The sequence below is a fragment of the Periophthalmus magnuspinnatus genome, chromosome 11 (genome assembly GCF_009829125.3).
Source record: "Periophthalmus magnuspinnatus isolate fPerMag1 chromosome 11, fPerMag1.2.pri, whole genome shotgun sequence".
NCBI lineage: Eukaryota > Metazoa > Chordata > Actinopteri > Gobiiformes > Gobiidae > Periophthalmus > Periophthalmus magnuspinnatus.
Window position 1 is genome coordinate 15599767 of NC_047136.2, and position 20388 is coordinate 15620154.

Consider the following 20388-nt stretch of genomic DNA (forward strand, 5'->3'; position numbering starts at 1 on the left):
TATAATATCACTGATTATATAGTCTGCATTTATTTGTTTTTTAATTGCATAGTTTTTACACTGTATTAAACAGTACTTTCCGTTGGAAAGCATGAAATACCAATACCAAGGTCCCCAAAGGCTTGCTGAAAGGCCAATTAAAGCTACAATAATGCATGATATTTCCACTTTAATTAGAAATAAATAACTAAAAAAACGTCATAATCCTGATCCAAAATTGTCCCACCAGTTCCACCATGTCCAACGAAACACTACTGTGGCAATGGCTGGGAGCTTCATGGAGGAAAGTGCTACTTTTTCTCCAATGGTAAATACACATGGGGTCAGAGCCGTGTCCGTTGTCAAAATCGTGGTGGACGCCTGGTGAAGATTGAAAGCGTCTCGGAGCAGGTACTGTACACTGATTAGTCTAGAGCGGTGGTTACCAAACGGTGGTGTGGGTACTCCTCAGTTATATGTGTGTAGACCATGGGGGGTAAGAAAGGGAGGATTGTAAAAACATGATATGGACAGCGTTCACAGACATTTTCTTCAAGTGCTTTGGAGCAGGGGGTACATGACTGATCATCAAAAGTCTCACACCGCAGATCGTACCAAACATCTCTAGTTCTTGAACTCCACACCTCTCACACTGTGGTTTGAATGCACCATCGAGGGGTATGCGACTCAAAAACATGCTCCATATTTATTCCCTCCAACTTCAAAGAACTTTTGGGTTCTCATCATGAGCGCCTTCACTAGTTCAATTTTATTTAATTTTGTAAAGCCCAAAATCACAACAGCAGTTACCTCTTAGGGCAGAACATCATAATTGATTTAACCAACAGAAAGTTAGAAAATCAACAATGAAACAGAAACAGACAATCAAATTAAGGAACAGACAAGCAAATAAAAGTAGTGCCACTAGTGCCACAGCCGCCTGAGGAGACATATTTATTTTTTGTGTTACATTTTAGATATTTCTACATTATAAAGTGGAATATTTAAGGATGAACAATGAAGATAAGTTCTGGATTGGACTGACAGACTCTCAGACAGAGGGAGTGTGGAAATGGACGGACGGCTTTTCACTTAACCCAAGGTGAGATTTGGTCAAAATTGGTTTATTAAACATTTGTGAATATTTTAGTCCAATTATTCCCTCTGTATTTCTGGTTCAGTTTAACATTTTGGATGAGAAGAGGATTGATCCCTGAACCAAGCAATTGGAGTGAATATTATTACTATCCCGAAGGAGAAGACTGTGTGGGGATGGGAGGAGGGGAATATTTGTTCTTTTATGAGAATTGGTTTGATCAACATTGTAACACACAAAACAGATTCATCTGTGAGAAGTCACCAACTCAATATTGACACTGTGAATATAACTTATCATAAATACATTATAACTAAACATTATATATGATTATATACAAATAAATATATTATCATCATAATCAGTGGGATATTGTATGCTTCCAACTGTGCGTCCTAAGCAAAGGTGGACTTTGCATTTTTTAGGGGAACAATTTGAATTTGGTGCCCAGTCCAACAAATGGCGCCCTAGTTGAATGTCTGGGTTGCTTGTGCCATTTAACTGAGACATTCTCCCACTAACCAGAAGCTTGGCAGTTCTATCCCCATACTCAGGGGGCTGGCCCTAACCTTTAGTGGGTCCTAAGCGGTCACTTGGTCAGCTTATGGGCTGGGCTGGCCCTGCCCATACTGACAGTAAATGCTGTTCATGCTTGGTGTAGTTTTAAAACAGTACTTGTAGGTACATCTCTGTTGGCTATGTTTTAAAGGATATCAGTAATATTTTGTCTCTGTAATTGTAGCAAAGAAATACTCTGTGCAAGAATGAGTTCATTATTAAAATCTGTTTTATAAACTTGTCTGATGACTGAGTTTGGTTTATTTTATTCATTCATTACATGTCTTGTCCTTCTTAACATTTGACATGTCTAACTATTAAGGGAGATCTGTTGAAGATAAACAGGAGAGAAAAATAATGCAAGTGGTAGAGTGGCCAAAAAGTTTATTAGTCAATTAATTATTTTATTTTGATTTTAGGGGTTTAGGGACTGGTATGTAGTAAATTATCTGAAGATTTAGATGTGAATCAAAAGTTTAATCAGCTTTTTTTCCTTATAAATATGGAGTATCCTACTTTCCTGTATACATAGTTATTTTAGCATGAATTCCAGTGTAGTTGTTGTCATGTGAGTGTAGTTTTGACCCAAAACATGGCCACATTATAAAGATTTGAGAGCTTTTGACACGCCCCTTTTCAGTTGACTAATTGACTGGCAGAACATGTCGTTAGTCAACCAAAAATACTTTTAGTCGTCTACAGTCCTAGTACTTGGTTGGGGTATTATGGTCTTATATAGGGCTTTTCCGTTTTTTAACTTCATACATCGCACTTGCAACAACCCACAAGGCATAAAGTGAATTGTCCAAGAATACAACAATAGTACACTTTGAATGGAGACAGAACCTCCACCTAATCACCGAGCCACCAATTTCTGATAAAACTCTGGGTGAAGCTGCCATACTGTTTAAAATGTTTATAATCTGTATTATATAATCTGTATTGGTGGTTTTCATATTGTAGAATATGGTGATGTCATACTCCCAGATGGATCAACAGAATTCGGTGTTGAAATGATTTGAAGGTATTTATTAAATTGTTTCATATTCAACAGATGTTTTTAAAATATGTTTTATGTTACCCCCACAACCAGTATGCTGAGGCACACTTTCTGATTATTGGACAATGAAATCCTTTAGATGCCTACAGGACACAGCGGTCTTATTTTTACCTGAAGTTACAACATATTTGTACTAGGGGAAAGTTTACAAATTTTGCTCAAATACATGGTACAGGACCTTTATGGTAAATTGAATCATAGCCTATGAAAGAAAAAACAATAAAACATTTCTGATGAAGCACAATTCAATTGGTTCAATATTTTATGCATATGATGAATTATTTAATAAATTAATTCCTACTTTATTTTTCTATATGCTACCGTAACGTCCGTGAGTGACAATGGGGACATGTTTTAACCGTTTTAATTTTGTCTCATGGGACGTTTTGGGAAGTTTAGGGCAGTTTAAAAAAGAAAAGAAAAAAATTGATGGAAAGAGGAAGTGAACTTTACAGCTTTAAAAGAACGATGACTTTGCTCACACAGTATTTCACAGAAGTTGGACCAAGATGGCTAAATTGGAAGACGAAAATGTGTATGCTAATGTTGCTATGACTTGTCCAAACCAAGGTAAGCATGCATTTTTTTCATAAACAATATAAATAATGTTCTTTGCATTTGAGATAGTATTGAATGCTATTTTACAGTCACTAAAATTTTGTGGCAATATTACTAATAAAGTGTATAGACAAGTCAGAATAGCCATTTTACTAAACTGAACATAATTACATTTAAGATTTTGACAATTTTGGTTGGTGTTTATAATTTTACTACCTGGTTGGACAGAGGTAATTCCATGATTAATTTACACAAAAAACATCAAAATTTTCTTAAATAAATGTTGGCCAGAAATGTCATCACTGCATTATAGAAGGAACAAAGCGCTGCTTTGTGTAATAAACACATTTTTTCAGCCTTTCTGCACAAACTATTACTCCTTGGAGTATTATTACTCCTTGCTCAAACTGCTGTGTTGGAGTGGTGACACTCACTACTGTGCTGTCGCGGTCACTGCCTTAAAAAGCTTCATGCGTGAGACTACTTCATGACATGACGTATTATTTATTAAGGAAAAAGGCTTGAAATCTGCTGCGGCGTCTGGCAAAAATTGAGTCCCAATGGGAGGAACCTAGAGTGCTACTGCACCTTGCAATGTTACAGGATTGTGTCCATGGAGACAGATCAGTATGACGCCACTGTACAACACTCCAGGCAAATCAAAAACATCAGCCTCCAACAGAAAAGTTACATAGCGCATCATTAAAATGGGGCTTGTAAACATAGGACTGTGTCAAATACTCCATGTCCCTCTTGTCCCAGGTTTGAAGCTTGTTCGTGCCCCACAGAGGAGGTCAAAGGTCACAGTGGAGAGAGCGGCTCTGGTGGTGCTCAGTCTGCTGCTTTTGGCTGTTGTTTCTGCTCTTATTGGAGTCATCAGTATGTTGACAGACTACTATGACTACACATTTACTAGAAATACTGTTGCTACTTTTAGATTACTGTACAACTACTAGCTAGAAATAGGCTACTACCACTTCAATTACGACCACAACAGCTTGAAAACTTGCTTAGTACAACTAAAGCTAATACTTCTACTACTGCTGCTAAAACAACTCAGAAAAACCTACGGAAAATAACACTCCAACCAATAGAAGTATTATATTACTAATACAGACGCTTCTATAACTACTAAAAATCATTTACTCTAATTACTCTATTTCCAATACAATTTTGGATACTAGGCCATTACTTATGTTCACAACTCTATCCCTAAGTATGTCTTATTTTACATTTACTTTCAGCGTATTATAACAGCCTATCCAAAACCACCTCTGAAGCAACAACAGAAACTACGATTGCCACAGGTAAGATCCTAAAGAAAAATGAAAGAATCATCAAACTTAAACTGACTGAATGCTTTTTTAATTTGTGTCCAATGGATTTTACAGAAATACAAACAACTCCAGGACATACAACAGCAGCAGGTATGACTAAGTGCAGAGCTTTGACCAAAAAAACATCTTCAAATAGGACTGCACCATTATTTACATAGACAACTATGTTCTATAACTTCTATACCTACAAAGTTAGTTGAAATTTTTGTCATTTTTAGCCCTGTGTTTTTACAAGCTTTAAATACTACTGCTGCTGCTGCTGCTACTGCTACTGCTACTGCTACTATTACTGCTATTTCTACTACTACTACTGATACTTGTATTCTTCATTAACAATCTGACAAATCTATTCCTAAATGTCACGTCCTTTACAGTTTCAACATGCAGCAGTGTGGCCCAGTGTGATGAGGACTGGGAACTTAATGGTACACAGTGCTATTATTTCTCTAACAGAAGCCTCCAACTAACCTGGACCAGCAGCAAAGACAAGTGCCAGAGCAAAAGAGGAGACCTGATCAAGATAGAGAGCAGAGAGGAACAGGTACAGGATACACTCAATATGGGCGACAGTGGTGTATAACAACCAGGAAGTTGGGCGGTTGGTTTCTAAAGTCCGGAAAAGAGGAAAGAAGAGAAAAAGAAAATAGATCTAGTCACCTCATTGATATTCAGAAAGTATTTTGATTTTACCCATATATTCACAGATAGAAAAACAAAAAGACAGAGACATATATAACAGGTTTGGGGTTATAGCAGTTCCCACTAGGAGTATGGGTATAAACAAGCATAACTTAGAAGGACTGGGAGTGAGTGAAAAAGTAAACAAACTGACCAGAGGAGCCTTAACTAAAACAATGATGAGATTAAAATTAAAGTGGGACTAAACACCCAAACTCTGTCCAATATCAAATTTCAAATAAAGCTGCTAAACTGGGCAGTACCTTGAGGACTAAAGAAAAGAGTGTGGGATGTGGTCAAACAGGTATCCATCCCTGCAGCCAGGAGTTTGTAATCAGAAACAATAGACAATGCTAATTAAACGCCATATATACATTTTAGTAGCACAAAGAAGTAGATTTAGGGTTTAGTTCCACTTTAAAAGCAGCAACTCAGACGCAAAGAGTGTCCTGTAGAGTCAGGTCAGCTTTGAACGAGAGCCTGAGGAACTGGGGGATAAAGGAACTCACTTTGAGGGGCATTCTGGGTTGTGGAGTGGGTGGTAAGACTTTTGAAAGCAGAAAGGTTTTTGTGACCGGCTTTAGATAGATTTTCAAACTTTTATTTGTATTTATTTTTAGTGCATTGTTGTACTGTGAGCTCATTGTCAGTAGGTGGCAGTAATGCTCCTTTTGAGATGGTTGGCAGCCAATGTAAAACTACAAAAAGAAGACGTGCTTTCAGATGTTGTGCTCATTGGCAATACTCTTCTTCTTCCTCTTCATTGATGAATGAGGTGTATGAGATTTTTTTCCTTTAACTGAATGTGTCTGAATATCTACTTCTCTGTGCTCCTTTCATTTGGACTTGTCTTATTATTCATTTATTCTTATAATATTGTATTGATATTGCTGTTGCTAACTAGCTGGTCTGTTTACTGATCAATTGGGACTACTGTGGGTTATTTCTCAAGCTATCAAAAAGTTTGTTGTGTATTTAGTCTCATTTATGCTTGTTTTTAGGAATTTCTGGATGGTAGAGTTCGTCTGCTGATGGATGCCAAGGATGAGAAATTTTGGATTGGACTGACAGACTCACAGACAGAAGGGGAATGGCTGTGGACCGATGGCTCTCCACTGAACCAGAGGTGAAATACGGTGGATTGTTTAGCCAATAAATGATAAATAAATGGATTATGACAACGTTCTCTCATTCCCCACAGTTTAGAATTTTGGACAAAAAATGAGCATAACACTGAACCAGACAACTGGAAAGAAGAAGATGTGGATGGAGAAAACTGTGCGATTATAGGAGAGATCATGTTCATAAATGGGTTAAAGTCTTGGTACGATAATTCGTGCAAAAAGAAGTACAGGTTTATCTGTGAAAAAAAAGCCACAAGATCAGCTACATGCAGCTAGAAATACTTCCTTATGGTAGTTCTAACAGATAATTAATTTAGACGTAGCATGTAGCCTTTGTGTTCAGCTTTGATTAAAAAGGAGTTTTTTTGGGGCACCGCTCCAACTTACAATGGAACATTAAAATGATTATGTCTATGAGTGTAGCTATAATAGTTTACCAACTCTTTATACAATTCATTTTATTGGAACGTTGTTGACCCTAAACAGACAGCATTTGAATATGAAGTATGCAAATGTGCAATCATTGTATCAGCAGCATGAAACCATTATTTGAATAATTACTCCAATTTGAAAACACAGTGTATCAAAAAGGTGGCGTGAATATGAGATAAAGGTGTGGTTTAGTCTAGGCTTGTGTCTAAAGATTGGAGATTAGGGGCCTCAGTTATCATTCCATGTGCAAAACCACGAGTACACAGTACACTGAAAAATAACTTGCACAATCTGTGGTCATGTGTTACGACCCGGGTGGATCAAACATATTAAAAAGGACACAGGAGTCAAACAGGTTACAAAAAGTAAAATAGTTTATTTTAAGTTAATTTCAATTTACTTTAAAATACCAGAACCCCCTCCCGTGCCCAAAACAAAGTAACAACAGAAAGGTAGACCTGATGAGCCAAACAGAACAAAAGGATGCGACACCGGGTCAACCCTGTACAGGGCCGTAGAAGCCGGTGCCGACATCACTAACCTAAAACCAAAACTATCCCCAAACCAACCTTATCAAACAAAAGATGAAAACAGGACAGCCGGTCCCACCAGGTTAAACACAAAAAGGCTAAGTGCAGCTAACAGGTGTGGAGCAGCCTGCACTGAGCAATATCAAATGCCCTATAGGTGTACAAATGCAGCAACTATCCTGTGTAAAAAGTCTGTACCTGTCTCTCCAACATACTGTATTATCACAGTTTTTGCTCTCATAGTTATGATAAATCTAGAGGCACAACTTCATTTGCATTTCCTTCACTTCCTATTTAGCAGATGTCATTCACTCATAGAAGCCAAACTGCGCAGCGCCTTCTTTCGTGTCTCTGAGAGAAATTGTGTTGGGTTTTTGCTCCACTTATAGCGTGTTTAGCTGCACATGAGCAAACACTTGATAAATGAGGCCCTAGGTCAAACTTTTCAAGAGTTATCTAAGGTTGTGTGTTGAATTTAATGTTAAGTCTAGGATCACTTGCTAGATGCCAACTCTGTGAGGTACACCTTACAGACCAGGGAGATATTAGTAACTATGTCAGGTTGAAGAAACGCTGTATCCTCTCATTAAAGGGGAGGAGAAGTTTCTAGTGTCCATGAGGTCTGAACAGCAGCCCAGGTCACAGAATAAGGCCAATAACACATTTTACAATAAATGGTATGTTTAAATTGTTTAAGTTGTTAGTATGAGAGTGAAATACTTCAACCAGCTATAGACTGATGTCCCTTATTTCTCAGGTTATGGGGTTTGAATCAGCTACACCCTGGAGTGCATCCTGCTGCCTTACCTTCACCTTTTTGTTCCTTCTTGCCCTAATGTCAAACTGAACTTTAAAATATAAATCTTGTAATGGAATGACTGGACAGTAATTGTAATCTGTGAACAAGACCCAAACTGTTCAAGTGAATGAAATTATACTAATCCTTTTATAGTGAATGAAATTATAACAATCAGAAGTTCTAACTCCATCTTTATGCTTTTTAAAATAAATGCTACTGTTTAAACTGGAACACTCTTGCCTCGGTCATTGATTGCACTAGTTTAGTTTGTTTAGTTTATTCATTTTTTCTGGGTAAAACTTGATGACATTGCTGGTTTATTTTTAGCTTATTGTAATTGAGTTATATTTACTTTTGTCTCCCACTTCTAATGCCACAGGTACAATTTAGTTTCACTGTGGATAATGACACACTTTTACCAGCTTCAGCAGCATCTTCACAAGGTCTTCTGCTTTTGTTCTTGGGTTGACATTCACATTTTGGACCAAAGCACGATCATGTCTGAGACACAGAACCCGTCTCCTTCCTGAGTGGTCTGATGTTTGGACAATCCCATGGTGTTTATACTTGTGTATACCGGTAATTGTATAACCAGACAACTGGAAATGACATAATGATGAGTATCCCAACTGTGTGTTGGTGGTTGCCCAAAATGGATACAAAGAGGCTGGACTGATGCTTACTGTGGTTTAAGGGAAAGGTTGTGAGAAGGAGCCAGCTTGCATATATAAATTTGCAGGATTTCTGTGTTAAACTTGTATGAATAAAACAAAACACAACTCCGGACATGTTTTTGAGTTTTAACATAACATAGATCAGAAAATAGCGTAATATGGGCCCTTTAAGTCAATGCACAGTATGTATGCAGCAGTCTGGTCCAGTAGGTGCAGTAGTGTTTTAGGGGCTGCTATGACCGCCATGTTGTTGTATTGACTCTGTTGTAATTGTGTATTATTCTAATGAGTTTTTAACTTCTTGTTGTGAAGCACTTTATAACCTCCGTGGCTGTGAAAGGCGCTATGCTAGAAATAAACTTTGCTTGCTTGCCCAATCACCACAATGAGTTTAGAAGTGCCTTTCTCACTTTGAACTGTGGAAGCTGAAATAGAGGAAGTGAAAATTGTCTAGTAAAGTGTTTAAAGAACTTTGCTCACACAGTATTTGACAGAAGTTGGACCGAGATGGCTAAAATGACAGAAGAAAATGTGTACGCTAATGTTGCCATGATTGGGCAAAACCAAGGTGAGTATGCATTTTTTTCATAAATAATATAAATAATGTTCTTTGCATTTGAGACAGTATTGAATGCTATTTTTACAGTCATTCAAATTTTGGGGTGGTATTGCTAATAACATGCATAAAGATAAGTCAGAATACTGACTAAATTGAACATAAATATGTTTAAGATTTTACTAAAATTCTTATAGTTTTTGTACTTGTGAAGGAAGAGATTGCAGACCAGGTAGAGAGTTGAAAGAAGTTTATCTGATCAAAAGAATGAATTTAGAGACAGCAGGCACATATGTTGTGTTTCAGGGGAGTTTTACTTAAAGCCCCATAAAGGTGCTATCTATAGAAGGCAGGTCTTATAAGGACTTAACTCATTTTACATACGTTCTGTACAAGGAATACCAGTATCATGTGACCGAAGCAGCTGGTTCTAGTGAAGACATGTTAAAATAAGTATGTGTCACATTCTTACAGAGAAACAAGTTCACCTCAATGCTTAAGACACAAAGCATTCAACACAAGGTTTAAGAGGAAAGTAATAAGGGAAGAGGAAAACTGAAAGCATGATTTTTAAACACTTTTGGTGAAGTTTAGATCTGCACTCCCTGGTTGGACAAATGTAATTCCACTTCATAAACAAAATAATATAAGAATGCCTTCATTTTCCTGAATAAATGTTGGACAAAAATTGTGTTCCTTGCATGTAGACTTTCAGTCTTATTCACAAACTGCCACTTGACTTATGTAAAACTAATATAAATATTTAGCACAGGTACAGTGGCTTGCAAAAGTATTCATCTCCCTGGAACTAATCACATATTGTCACGTCACAACCACACATTTAAATACATTTTCTTAGCATTTTATGTGAATGAGCAACACAAAATGGCACACAAATGTGAAGTGGAAGGAAATATTTTACAAGATTTCTAAATTGTTTTTGAATAAAAAACTTAAAAGTGCAGTGTGCAAAAGTATTAGGCTCCCTTTTTCTTGAATGCAACTAATTGCTTTTAGAAGTTGCCTGATGATTTTGGAAAGATTGAATGTTGACCTAATGACTAAAAAGAGTCCACCTGTGTGTAATCTTGTCTCAGTGTAAATGCAGCTGTGCTGTGATGGCCACAGAAGTTTGTTCAGAGAGTGTTGGGGAGTTGTGGTGAAGTTTAAAGCGGGGCTTGCATCTAAAAAGATTTTCCGAGCGTTGAACATCTCAAGGAGCACTGTCCAATTCATCATCCGGAAATGGAAAGAGTATGGCACAACTGCAAACCTACCCAGACATGGCTGTCCACCAAAACTTACAGAATGAATGAGAAGAGCACTCATCAGAGATGCAGTCAGGAGGTCCATGGTGACTCTGGAAGAGCTGCAGACATCCACAGCTCAGATGGGTGAATCTGTTCATAGGACAACTATTAGTTGTGCACTACATAAATCTGGTCTTTATGGAAGAGTGGCAAAAAGAAAGCCATTGTTGAAAACCGTCCATAAGAAGTCTTGTTTACAGTTTGCTAGAAGTAATTTGGACACAACAAACATGTGGCAGAAGGTGCTCTGGTCTGATGAGACCAAGACCAAACTTTTTGGCCTAAAAACAAAAGGCTACGTGTGGAGGAAAACTAACCCTGTACATCACTCTGAACACACCATCCCCACAGTCAAACACGGTGGTGGCAGCATCATGCTTTGGGGGTTTTTCTTCAGCAGGAACAGGGAAACTGGTCAGAGTTGATGAGAAGATGGATGGAGCTAAATACAGGGCAATCTTGGAAGAAAACATGTTGAAGACTGCAAAAGACTTGAGACTGGGGCGGAGGTTCACCTTCCAGCAGGACAACAATCCTAAACATTAAGCCAAAGCGACAATGAAGTGGTTTAAAGTAAAACATATTCATGTGTTAGAATGGCCCAGTCAAAGTCCGGACCTAAATACAATTGAGAATCTGTGGCAAGATCTGAAAACTGCAGTTCACAAACGGTCTCCATCAAATCTGACAGAACTGTTTTGCAGGAAGAATGGGCAAAAAATTCAGTCTGTAGATGTGCAAAACTGGTGAAGACATACCCCAAAAGATTTGCAGCTGTAATTGCAGCAAAAGGTGGTTCCACAAAGTACTGACTTAGGAGGGCTAAGTACTTTGCATTGCACTTTTAAGTTTTTTATTTAAAAAAATGGAAACCTTGTAAAATATTTCCTTCCACTTCACACTCGTGTGCCATTGTGTCTTGCTCATTAACATAAAATGCTAAGAAAATGTATTTAAATAAAGACAATGTAGAAGATTGTCATGCGTTAGGCCCATACTGTATATTGTATTCTGTTACGTGCTTGTCTCTATGAAGATATCATTGCTTTGCCTTAGAATATCTTGCAGTGTGGCATTAAATTTATCAATTCATGTTTTCAATGCTCAAAATACATGAATTATTGCGCAGGGTCACCTCTTCACAGATCTGGACTTTGCAATGTCACGGACTTGTGTCCATAGAGATAAATACTGTCTGACGCCATACTGTAGGACACTCCAGGCAAATCAATAACATCACCCTTCAACAGAAAAGTTACATAAAGCATCTTCAAAATGAGGTTTGTAAGCATATAAGCATGTAAGCATCGATGTCGCCCTTGTCCCCAGGTATGGAGCCTGTTCTTGGCTCACAGAGAAGGTCAAAGGTCACAGTGGAGAGGGTGGCTCTAGTGGTGCTCAGTGTGCTGCTTTTAGCTGCTGTTGCTGCTCTCACTGGAGTTAGTGCTAAATGCTCATGTGAAGATAAGACTAAAGCAATGGAAAAAAACACAACTGTACCAGGTAATACTGAAATGTAAAACTATTAATCAACATCACTCTGGACTTCAGCTGCTAAGCCCAGACCTAATATAAATAGTTCAGACAACAAGGCCATCAGATATATATATATATATATATATATATATATATATATATATATATATATATATATATATATATATATATATATATATATATATATATATATATATATATATATATATATATATATATATATATATATATATATATATATATATATATATATATATATATATATATATATATATATATATATATATATATATATAAAAAAGAAAACATATGAAGGCTTGTGCTAACAATTAAGCATGGCAAATAATAACATGTTTTTCATGGAAAATAATAACATGCTTTTCTTTATTGTTTGCCCGCAGTGCATTATAAAACTGAAACCAAAGATACTGTGACAAGCATAGCTCCACCAGGTAAGAAAGCAGTGGCACCCTGCAGGAGTACGCCTGTGAACGCTGTGCGTAAGCTGAAAAATCTGATTATTTTTTTTTCATGTTTTTTATTTTTTATTTTTTATTAATGTATTTGAATTGAATATTTGGTCTGTAATAACATCACAGAATACAATAATATAAACGTAAGTAAACATATATGTATGTGTGTACATGTACGCTGTGTACGTAAAATGCACTTAAAATGCTATTAGTCAGATTTTTGCCACTTTCAGCTAAAAATAAAACAAACAGCAAGTAAAGCTATGGGAAATGAGTAAACAACCTTTTAAAACAGTTAAATCTGGTGGGCACATTTGCCCAAAAGGATAGAAATGAAACGAGTGGTGTTACTGAACACTGTTTCTCAACAGAATCTCACAGAAAGGTGTGTGAGATACCTGTGGACTAGGGCTACTATACTGCCTAAGAAGCCATTAAACATAAATCACTGATTATCAAAGGGGAAAAATCCTGAAAATCCCACAAAGGGTAATCAAAGGGTAATTCTGGAAACCAAAAGATGTACGAGGCACCTGGGAACTAGGACTACTATAGCCGTATCCCAGTTCAACGGCTGCATCCGTCAGCGGCTACTTTTGAAGGCCAGTTGTGCATTATCGGTGCAACAAGGCTGTCCCATTTCACAGAGCCCAGTGGCTGGTCAGATGTTTGAAACACATGGAGCGAAAACCTCATCTGAAGAGCGAAGAAAACATATAATAACACCCCCAACAAAACTGTCAAAGAAATGTGTTATTAACTGCAAAGCCTTGGAGATTTGAGCTAAAAGTTTGACCTGTAATCTGCAGCTAATGCGGTGAAAAGTCTGCTCAAATGTTCATATTTGGACAGATTATCAACAAACACTGATCATGTTTTTACTGTTAGAAGAAAAGAAGCCCACAGAGTAATTCATAAAGCTCGGAGGAGGAAACAACCACGTTTTCATGGACATGAGACTAAACACTTGGTCAGTGGAGCTTGGAGGGAGGGAGGATAACGAAGACACAGTTTAATTATGTCTAACAAACTTATATTTATATGCAAATCACGCAATATAAGCTTCCATTTTATGCATTCAATTCTGAGATTTACCTGCTTTTTCAATACATGAATGTTTGAACAGACTTGTGCTGACATATTCATGTAGATACTAGAGGCCTGCGTCTGTCTCTTATGCTTGTCTCTAAGAAGATATCATTGCTTTGCCTTAGAATATCTTGCAGTGTGGCATTAAATGTATCAGTTCATGTTTTCATTGCTCAAAAATACATGAATTATTGCGCAGGGTCACCTCTTCACAGATCAGGCCTGTAACTTTGCAATGTCACGGACTTGTGTCAATAGAGATAAGTACTGTCTGACGCCATACTGTAGGACACTCCAGGCAAATCAATAACATCATCCTTTAACAGAAAAGTTACATAAAGCATCTTCAAAATGAGTAAGCATTTGTAAGCATATGAGCATGTAAGCATGCCTAATAGTATAATCATGAGGAAACAGTTTAAAATGTTTTAGATACATTTTCTTTTCTCATTTGCAGCTTCCTGTATGACAGAAAACTGTTGAATAATATTTAGGACATTCACTGTGAACCTAATTTTCAACCTAACCTGTTATAGTTTTTACTTTCTTAATGTGTTTGTCAGTCCAGGTTTTGACTATGCAGGAATTTCAACTGACCAAACATAAGGCCCATTAACCCCTTGTGCAGCCGACAGTACTCTGCACAGAGGTTTCTGTACACTATGCCCGCCACTTGGTTATGCCGCTCCATGTATGTTTTCCCTGCAGCATCTTACACCCGGCAGTTATGTGCTGGATTGTCTCAGGGGCCTCTTTGCACAGCTTACACCTTGGGTCTTTGTCTGGTGTGCTAAATCTGGGTCTCTGTTGCTCTAGTGCTCAAGGCCTGCTCCTGTGCAGCCAGGATGATGCCTCTGTGCTGTCCTTCAGTCCAGCTTTCTCAAGCCACTGGTAGAATTTCTTGATTTCAGCCACCAGTTATGTTCTGGTGGTACTTGTCCTCCCATGATGGTACCTCCAGCACCTCTTCCTCTGCGGTCCACTGCCTGAGACATTCACTGAGCACATCATATGTTGGGGCATTGTCCTTGATGTGGCTTTCACCCTCTCACACTCACTAGTCCTCGGCCTCCTTCCTTACAGCTCGCATACAGTGTCAGGGTTCTGGATTTAGGATGGAACCCTCAATGCATGGTCAGGAGCTTTCAGGCCTTAACATCTGTGGTATGTATCTCCTCTTTTGGCCAGCCTATGTTTCCTGGTATCTGGTATCTGATTATTGGAAGGGCGTAGCTGTTTATTGCCCTGGTCTTGTTCTTGCTATTGAGCTGACTCCTTAGGACTTGTTTTACTCGTCTGAGGTATTTGGTCGTTACTATTTTCCTTGTTTCCTCTTCAAGGTTACATTTGCTTGTGGGATACCAAGGTACTTGTATCTGTCCTCAATGTCTGCCATTGTTCCTTCTGGGAGGGAGACCCCTTATGTGTGGACTACCTTCCCCCTCTTTATCACCATATGGCTACACTTCTCGAGCCCGAATGACATGCTAATGTCTGTGTTGTAGATCCTGGCGGTGTGGATCAGTGAGTTGATGTCTTGCTCATTCTTAGTGCACAGCTTGATGTCATCCATGTAGAAGAGGTGACTGATGCTGGCCCCATTCCTGAGTCAGTATCCATAGCCAGTGTGGGTGATGATTTGGCTGAGGGGGTTCAGACCTATGCATCACAGCAGTGAGGACAATAGGTCTCCTTGGTATATGCCACGTTTGATGGTCACTTTTGCAAGTGGCTTGCCATCGGCCTCAAGGGTGGTCTTCCACAACCTCATCGAATTTGCAATGAAGGCTCTTAGAGTCCTGTTGATGTTGTACAGTTCCAGGCATTCAGTGATCCATGTGTGTGGCATTGAGTCATAGGCTTTCTTGTAATCAATCCAGGCCTCCTTCTCCCATATGCCTTTCCAGTACCTTTCAGCTTCCAGCCTTAGTGAATTACGGGTCTTCTCTGGTGTTATTACCCTGCCATTGAGCATACACTTGTACCAGTTGTGTTGCGAACAGAAGGTTTATTCGTCTGGCTTAATTATCTCACGTGCACCTCTTTAGGCAGCTGGCCAAGGCTTGGAGCCTTTGTTTTTCAGTTTCCAGTGCTTCAGGTATGGGTGTTTGGCTGTACCTCTTGGGTACTTGTTTTTTCATTGCACCTTTCTGGGTCTCTGACAGTTGGCTCAATTCTCTCCGCACTACCTTGATTTTAGCATCTAACCGTTGTTTCCATGGTGAATATTGTTTATCATGACTCCCATGGTTGCTCTTATACCCAGGCATCTCTAGGATCACTGCTGCTGAAGTGTATATCAGCTCATTGGTCTCTGTGATGGTTGAGGTAGGGATTGCTGTCAGTGCTGCTTTCACATCTTCTAGGAGACTTTTAGGTGGTACTGGTCTCTGTAACTGGTGAACACATCCTGTTCATGTAACACCTCTGACTCGGGTCACTGAAGTAGTAGCATTCCAACAGAGCCTTGTTCTCACATCTCGCCCATTTCCGTCTTGTTCCAGTTGCCCACACCTCATCAGGGTGCTCTGGTTTCCCAACATCTGACGCAGACCTTGTTTGGCCGGGTGATGTCTTAGTCGGCATCATTGTATGAGGCGCTGTTGCCCAAGGACACACACTGGCTGTTGGTAACTTACTGTGTGTCTGTGTGTGTGCTCAGTGTCAGAGGTAGGTTTCTTAACGTGTTTGTCAGTCTGAACACAGACATCAACTGAGACCGCACGCACACACATACACCCCTCAACAAACACAAAACAGATAGACACTAAACAGTCTGTGTCTGTTCAGGGTGTGTCTTTTGAACAGAACACACACTGAACAGACACAAATTGAACAGAATGTGTGAGTGTGTGAGTGTGTGTGTGTGTTGAAAATTCACTATTCAAAATTCAGCATATTTCATCATAGAAATTGCAAAACAGCTTCAGATGGTAAAAATAAAGGCCGTAGTAAATGGCTATGGTGATTATTGATACTTGCTGTGAATTTGGTGACAACAGACCAACTGCTGTAAAAGCTGTTGAAAATGTATATTCATTATTCACCATATTTCATCATAAGAGAGTCAATAAAGCTTCAGATGGTAAAATAAAGGTTGTAATAGATGTATATTGTCATTATTGATAAGTGCTGTGGATAAAAGCTGTTGAATATTGATATTTATTAATTACCATAACTTGTTGTATTATAATGAAAATTGGTTTGTAGTAATGGCTGTAGTGTGTCTGCAATGTTGCATTTATTGTGCACTTAAACTTTTTTGGCTCTGTGATCTTTTCTTTTGAAGCTATTGAGAATTTTGTTTATTTATTTTTTGCAGCCTATTGCCATTTGTTGATGGTCCCTAAGGTCTTTCCACTGCTCCATCTGTGTATGTGCAGCAATGTATTTCAATGCGACTAAAATACACATCTGATTTAAAGTTGTTGTAGTAGTTAGGCTATATAACTCTGAGTACTGTATTATGGAATGTTTATTATCTTTCTGAAGTTTATTAGCTATTAACCGCGGACGTCCGAATCTGTGAACATTATGCTGACTTTACCAAACTGTCAGGGGAGTCCAGCCACACGCCCACACTGTACTTCCTTTGATGAGAACATGTGTATTTGCTGTTATGGCTGATAGTTAAAAACACAACTTCCAACGTTTTTTTACTGTCATAGCTTCACACATTTACTTTTAAATTTGTAGTTTAAATAAAATAGAAAAAAGAAAAAAAAGGATGAGAAAGACATTAGGCTTGTTGGTTAATTAATGATGTATTTCACCTTTAGTTAATTCACATTGTCCTTAATAACTAAGCACTATTTTATCTATTTTACACACTGTGTATGTGCTAGTTAAAGAAAAATAAAAATATAACAAATCTGGTTTAATTAGTTGGGACAGACTATAATACCATCTATCGCGGTATAATTAGGGGACAGTATAACGATATGAAAAACGGATATCGCCCAACTCAATTTCAACATGCATCCCATTGGTATGAAATGTCCTTAATGCAATCCAAGACATTGTGTCATTCATAAATGTATCAAAAGACACTGCCTGTCTTGGATAACAGCAGGACCCAGCAGTGTTTACCCAACAGTTTTCAGACACATATGGTCCCAGCATGATGGGCATATTTCGACTGCAATGAAAAACTACAACAATATATTTGTTGCTCTGGATAAAATGAAGACTGAAGGGGACCCAAAAACTGCTGTGTCTTTGAGCAGGGCAATGAAGTAATTTGATTTCATTATCAGCATTATTGTCATTCAAGGTTTATTGCAATATCTAACGCCTCTCAACAACAGTCTCCAAAATCCAGCCTGAAATGTACGCACTGCCTCTACTAAAACCAGAGTGGTAGTTATGCTGCTTGACAAAAAGAGATAACGACTACTTTGGAAAAATGTGGAGTAAAAAAAAAATGTAACCAATATCTGTTTCCAGTTTCAGTGTAGTTAGCCTCTCCTTTCAGACAGGTATAAGGCAGTGTCCACCAGTAATCTGACCAGAACTTTGGATGAGCAACGACACATCTTTACTCCCACAACTTTTTGACAAGTTAATAGATTTTACTTTTGTCTTTTACTAAAGAAGGAAACAGTGACATTGGCCAAGCGTTTAAAGAAACAGTGGACTTTTTCCCCAATATACACACAATGCTTAAAGTTCTTCTGACTATGCCAGTGTCCACAGCCTCAACTAAACATTTAAACTCACGATGTAACATGATGACGGACACCAGGCTCACTGGACTGACTCTAATGAACATTCAACCTGACATCAATATTGATAGCGAGGACCTGCTTAAGCAGTTTGACGCAATCGGTGAATTAACTTGAAGTAAATATTTTTATTGTACACTTAATTTGTATTCACTCTGTATGTAGGTTATGTTTTAATATATTTTGCCCACACTGACTGTATGTGTAAACCTATGTTGGTTTTGTGTTTACGCTCTAATAAAATCCTGCAGGCATTCCTGTAAGAAAGAGTGTGGCTGAGAACCAGAATCCAATAGTACTTTGATAACATTTCTCTTGTCTTCAATTACAATAGTCATATTGGTTTTCTTTTAGGCAGACAACTTGCTGCTAGTAGTGGAAACATGTCAGGTTAATACTACTCTGACTAAAAGAAAACAAATGTGAGAATACAACAGTGAAAACAGCTTATCCCTACAGGCCCCACTTGTCCAAACCACGTGGCCCCATGTGGCAAAGACTGGGAGCTCCATGGAACAAAGTGCTATTATTTTTCCCCACATTCAGCCAAACTGCCCTGGAATGAAAGCCGTGTGATGTGTCAGTGGCTTAATGGAGATCTGGTGACGATAGAGAGCAGAGAAGAGCAGGTATTGTATTGCACATAAACTGCAAGGACTACAAGGTGATGGAAGGTAAAATTATATTTTGATTTTAGGTGTTTCTGGATGCTAAACTCCAAACACTGATGTCTGATCATTTTGACAAGTTTTGGATTGGGTTGACAGACTCAGAATCTGAAGGGCGATGGATGTGGACAGATGGCTCTCCACTGAACCAAAGGCAAGATTATGGACTATGTATACTATAGACTAGCCTTCTTCTTTGACATTTAATTGTCAAAGAAAGATTTCTGAATACTGGTGAGAGGTTAGAGGTGCTCTGTGTAACTGGAAGAGGGTAAACCACCTGAAATGTTTCACAGTATGGCATTATACTTATCTAACTTTTCCCATTACATGGTTATTTTCTGCTATTTGATGGAAGGAATTCACAAATTACATGCACATTTGTATTTTGTTGTTGATCTTAAGTCTAGCGTTTTGGGTTGATGACGACAAGAACAAGGAGCCGGACAACTGGACAGAGGAGGACCCAGACGGAGAGGACTGTGTGAGGATGGGGCGAAGTGCGTTTATGGGAGAGCTGTCCTGCTGGTATGACCGCTCATGCAAAAAGAAACATCGCAGCATTTGTGAAAAAAGAGCACATTTTTAAAAATGTGGCAAAAAAGTTAAAGAAGAAATTATTATTTTTTCAGATATTTTCTGGCACTGTATTTTCCGGATTATACATTGCTCCGGAGTCTAAGTCACACGGGTGAAAAAATTTGTAATAATGAAGAAAAAACATAAGTTGCACTGGACTATAAATCGTATAATAATAATATATTTTACAAAATCCAAGACCAAGAACATACATTTTATCTTTTAAGGCAAGTTATAATAATAACAACAATAAAATAAAGAATAACAGCCTGAATAGTAGTGCAGCTGAACATGTGTCTGGTATGTTAATGTAAGATATTAACAGTTAATCAGGCAACTAAAGCATAAAAAAACACGCTAACAAGTTTACTCTGGATCTCACTCCAAATCACTAAATCCATTGAATTCTTCATTCTCGGTGTCGCTTCTGAACAACTCCACCTGCTCCAGAAGTAGATGAAGTGCCGCTTCCACACGGCTGTCATACTGGTACAAGCCTAGAGAGCCCTCACACAGTTGACACAGTGTGGCAATAACGAAGATGTGAAAGTCTATACTTGAATAATTTCACATATAAGTTGCATCTGAGTATAAGTCGCACCCCTGGACAAACCATGAAAAAAGTGCAACTTATAGTCCGGAAAATACGGTATTTAATGGTAAACTA

The 20388-nt window shown here is 38.3% G+C and overlaps 2 protein-coding genes across 2 annotated transcripts; both read left to right on the plus strand.

Moving 5' to 3' along the window:
• Positions 1 to 3193: 3193 nt before the first annotated feature.
• On the plus strand, positions 3194 to 8260 carry LOC117379117 (CD209 antigen-like protein E). Its single transcript, XM_033975833.2, has 7 exons — positions 3194 to 3263; positions 4014 to 4130; positions 4496 to 4558; positions 4643 to 4678; positions 4963 to 5129; positions 6268 to 6392; positions 6468 to 8260. The coding sequence occupies exons 1-7, from the start codon at positions 3203 to 3205 to the stop codon at positions 6664 to 6666; spliced, it is 768 nt and encodes a 255-aa protein (XP_033831724.2). The 5' UTR covers positions 3194 to 3202; the 3' UTR covers positions 6667 to 8260.
• A 1072-nt stretch (positions 8261 to 9332) lies between these two features.
• On the plus strand, positions 9333 to 19731 carry LOC129456678 (hepatic lectin-like). Its single transcript, XM_055225489.1, has 5 exons — positions 9333 to 9393; positions 12021 to 12194; positions 18934 to 19103; positions 19172 to 19296; positions 19548 to 19731. The coding sequence occupies exons 1-5, from the start codon at positions 9333 to 9335 to the stop codon at positions 19729 to 19731; spliced, it is 714 nt and encodes a 237-aa protein (XP_055081464.1).
• Positions 19732 to 20388: the final 657 nt, after the last annotated feature.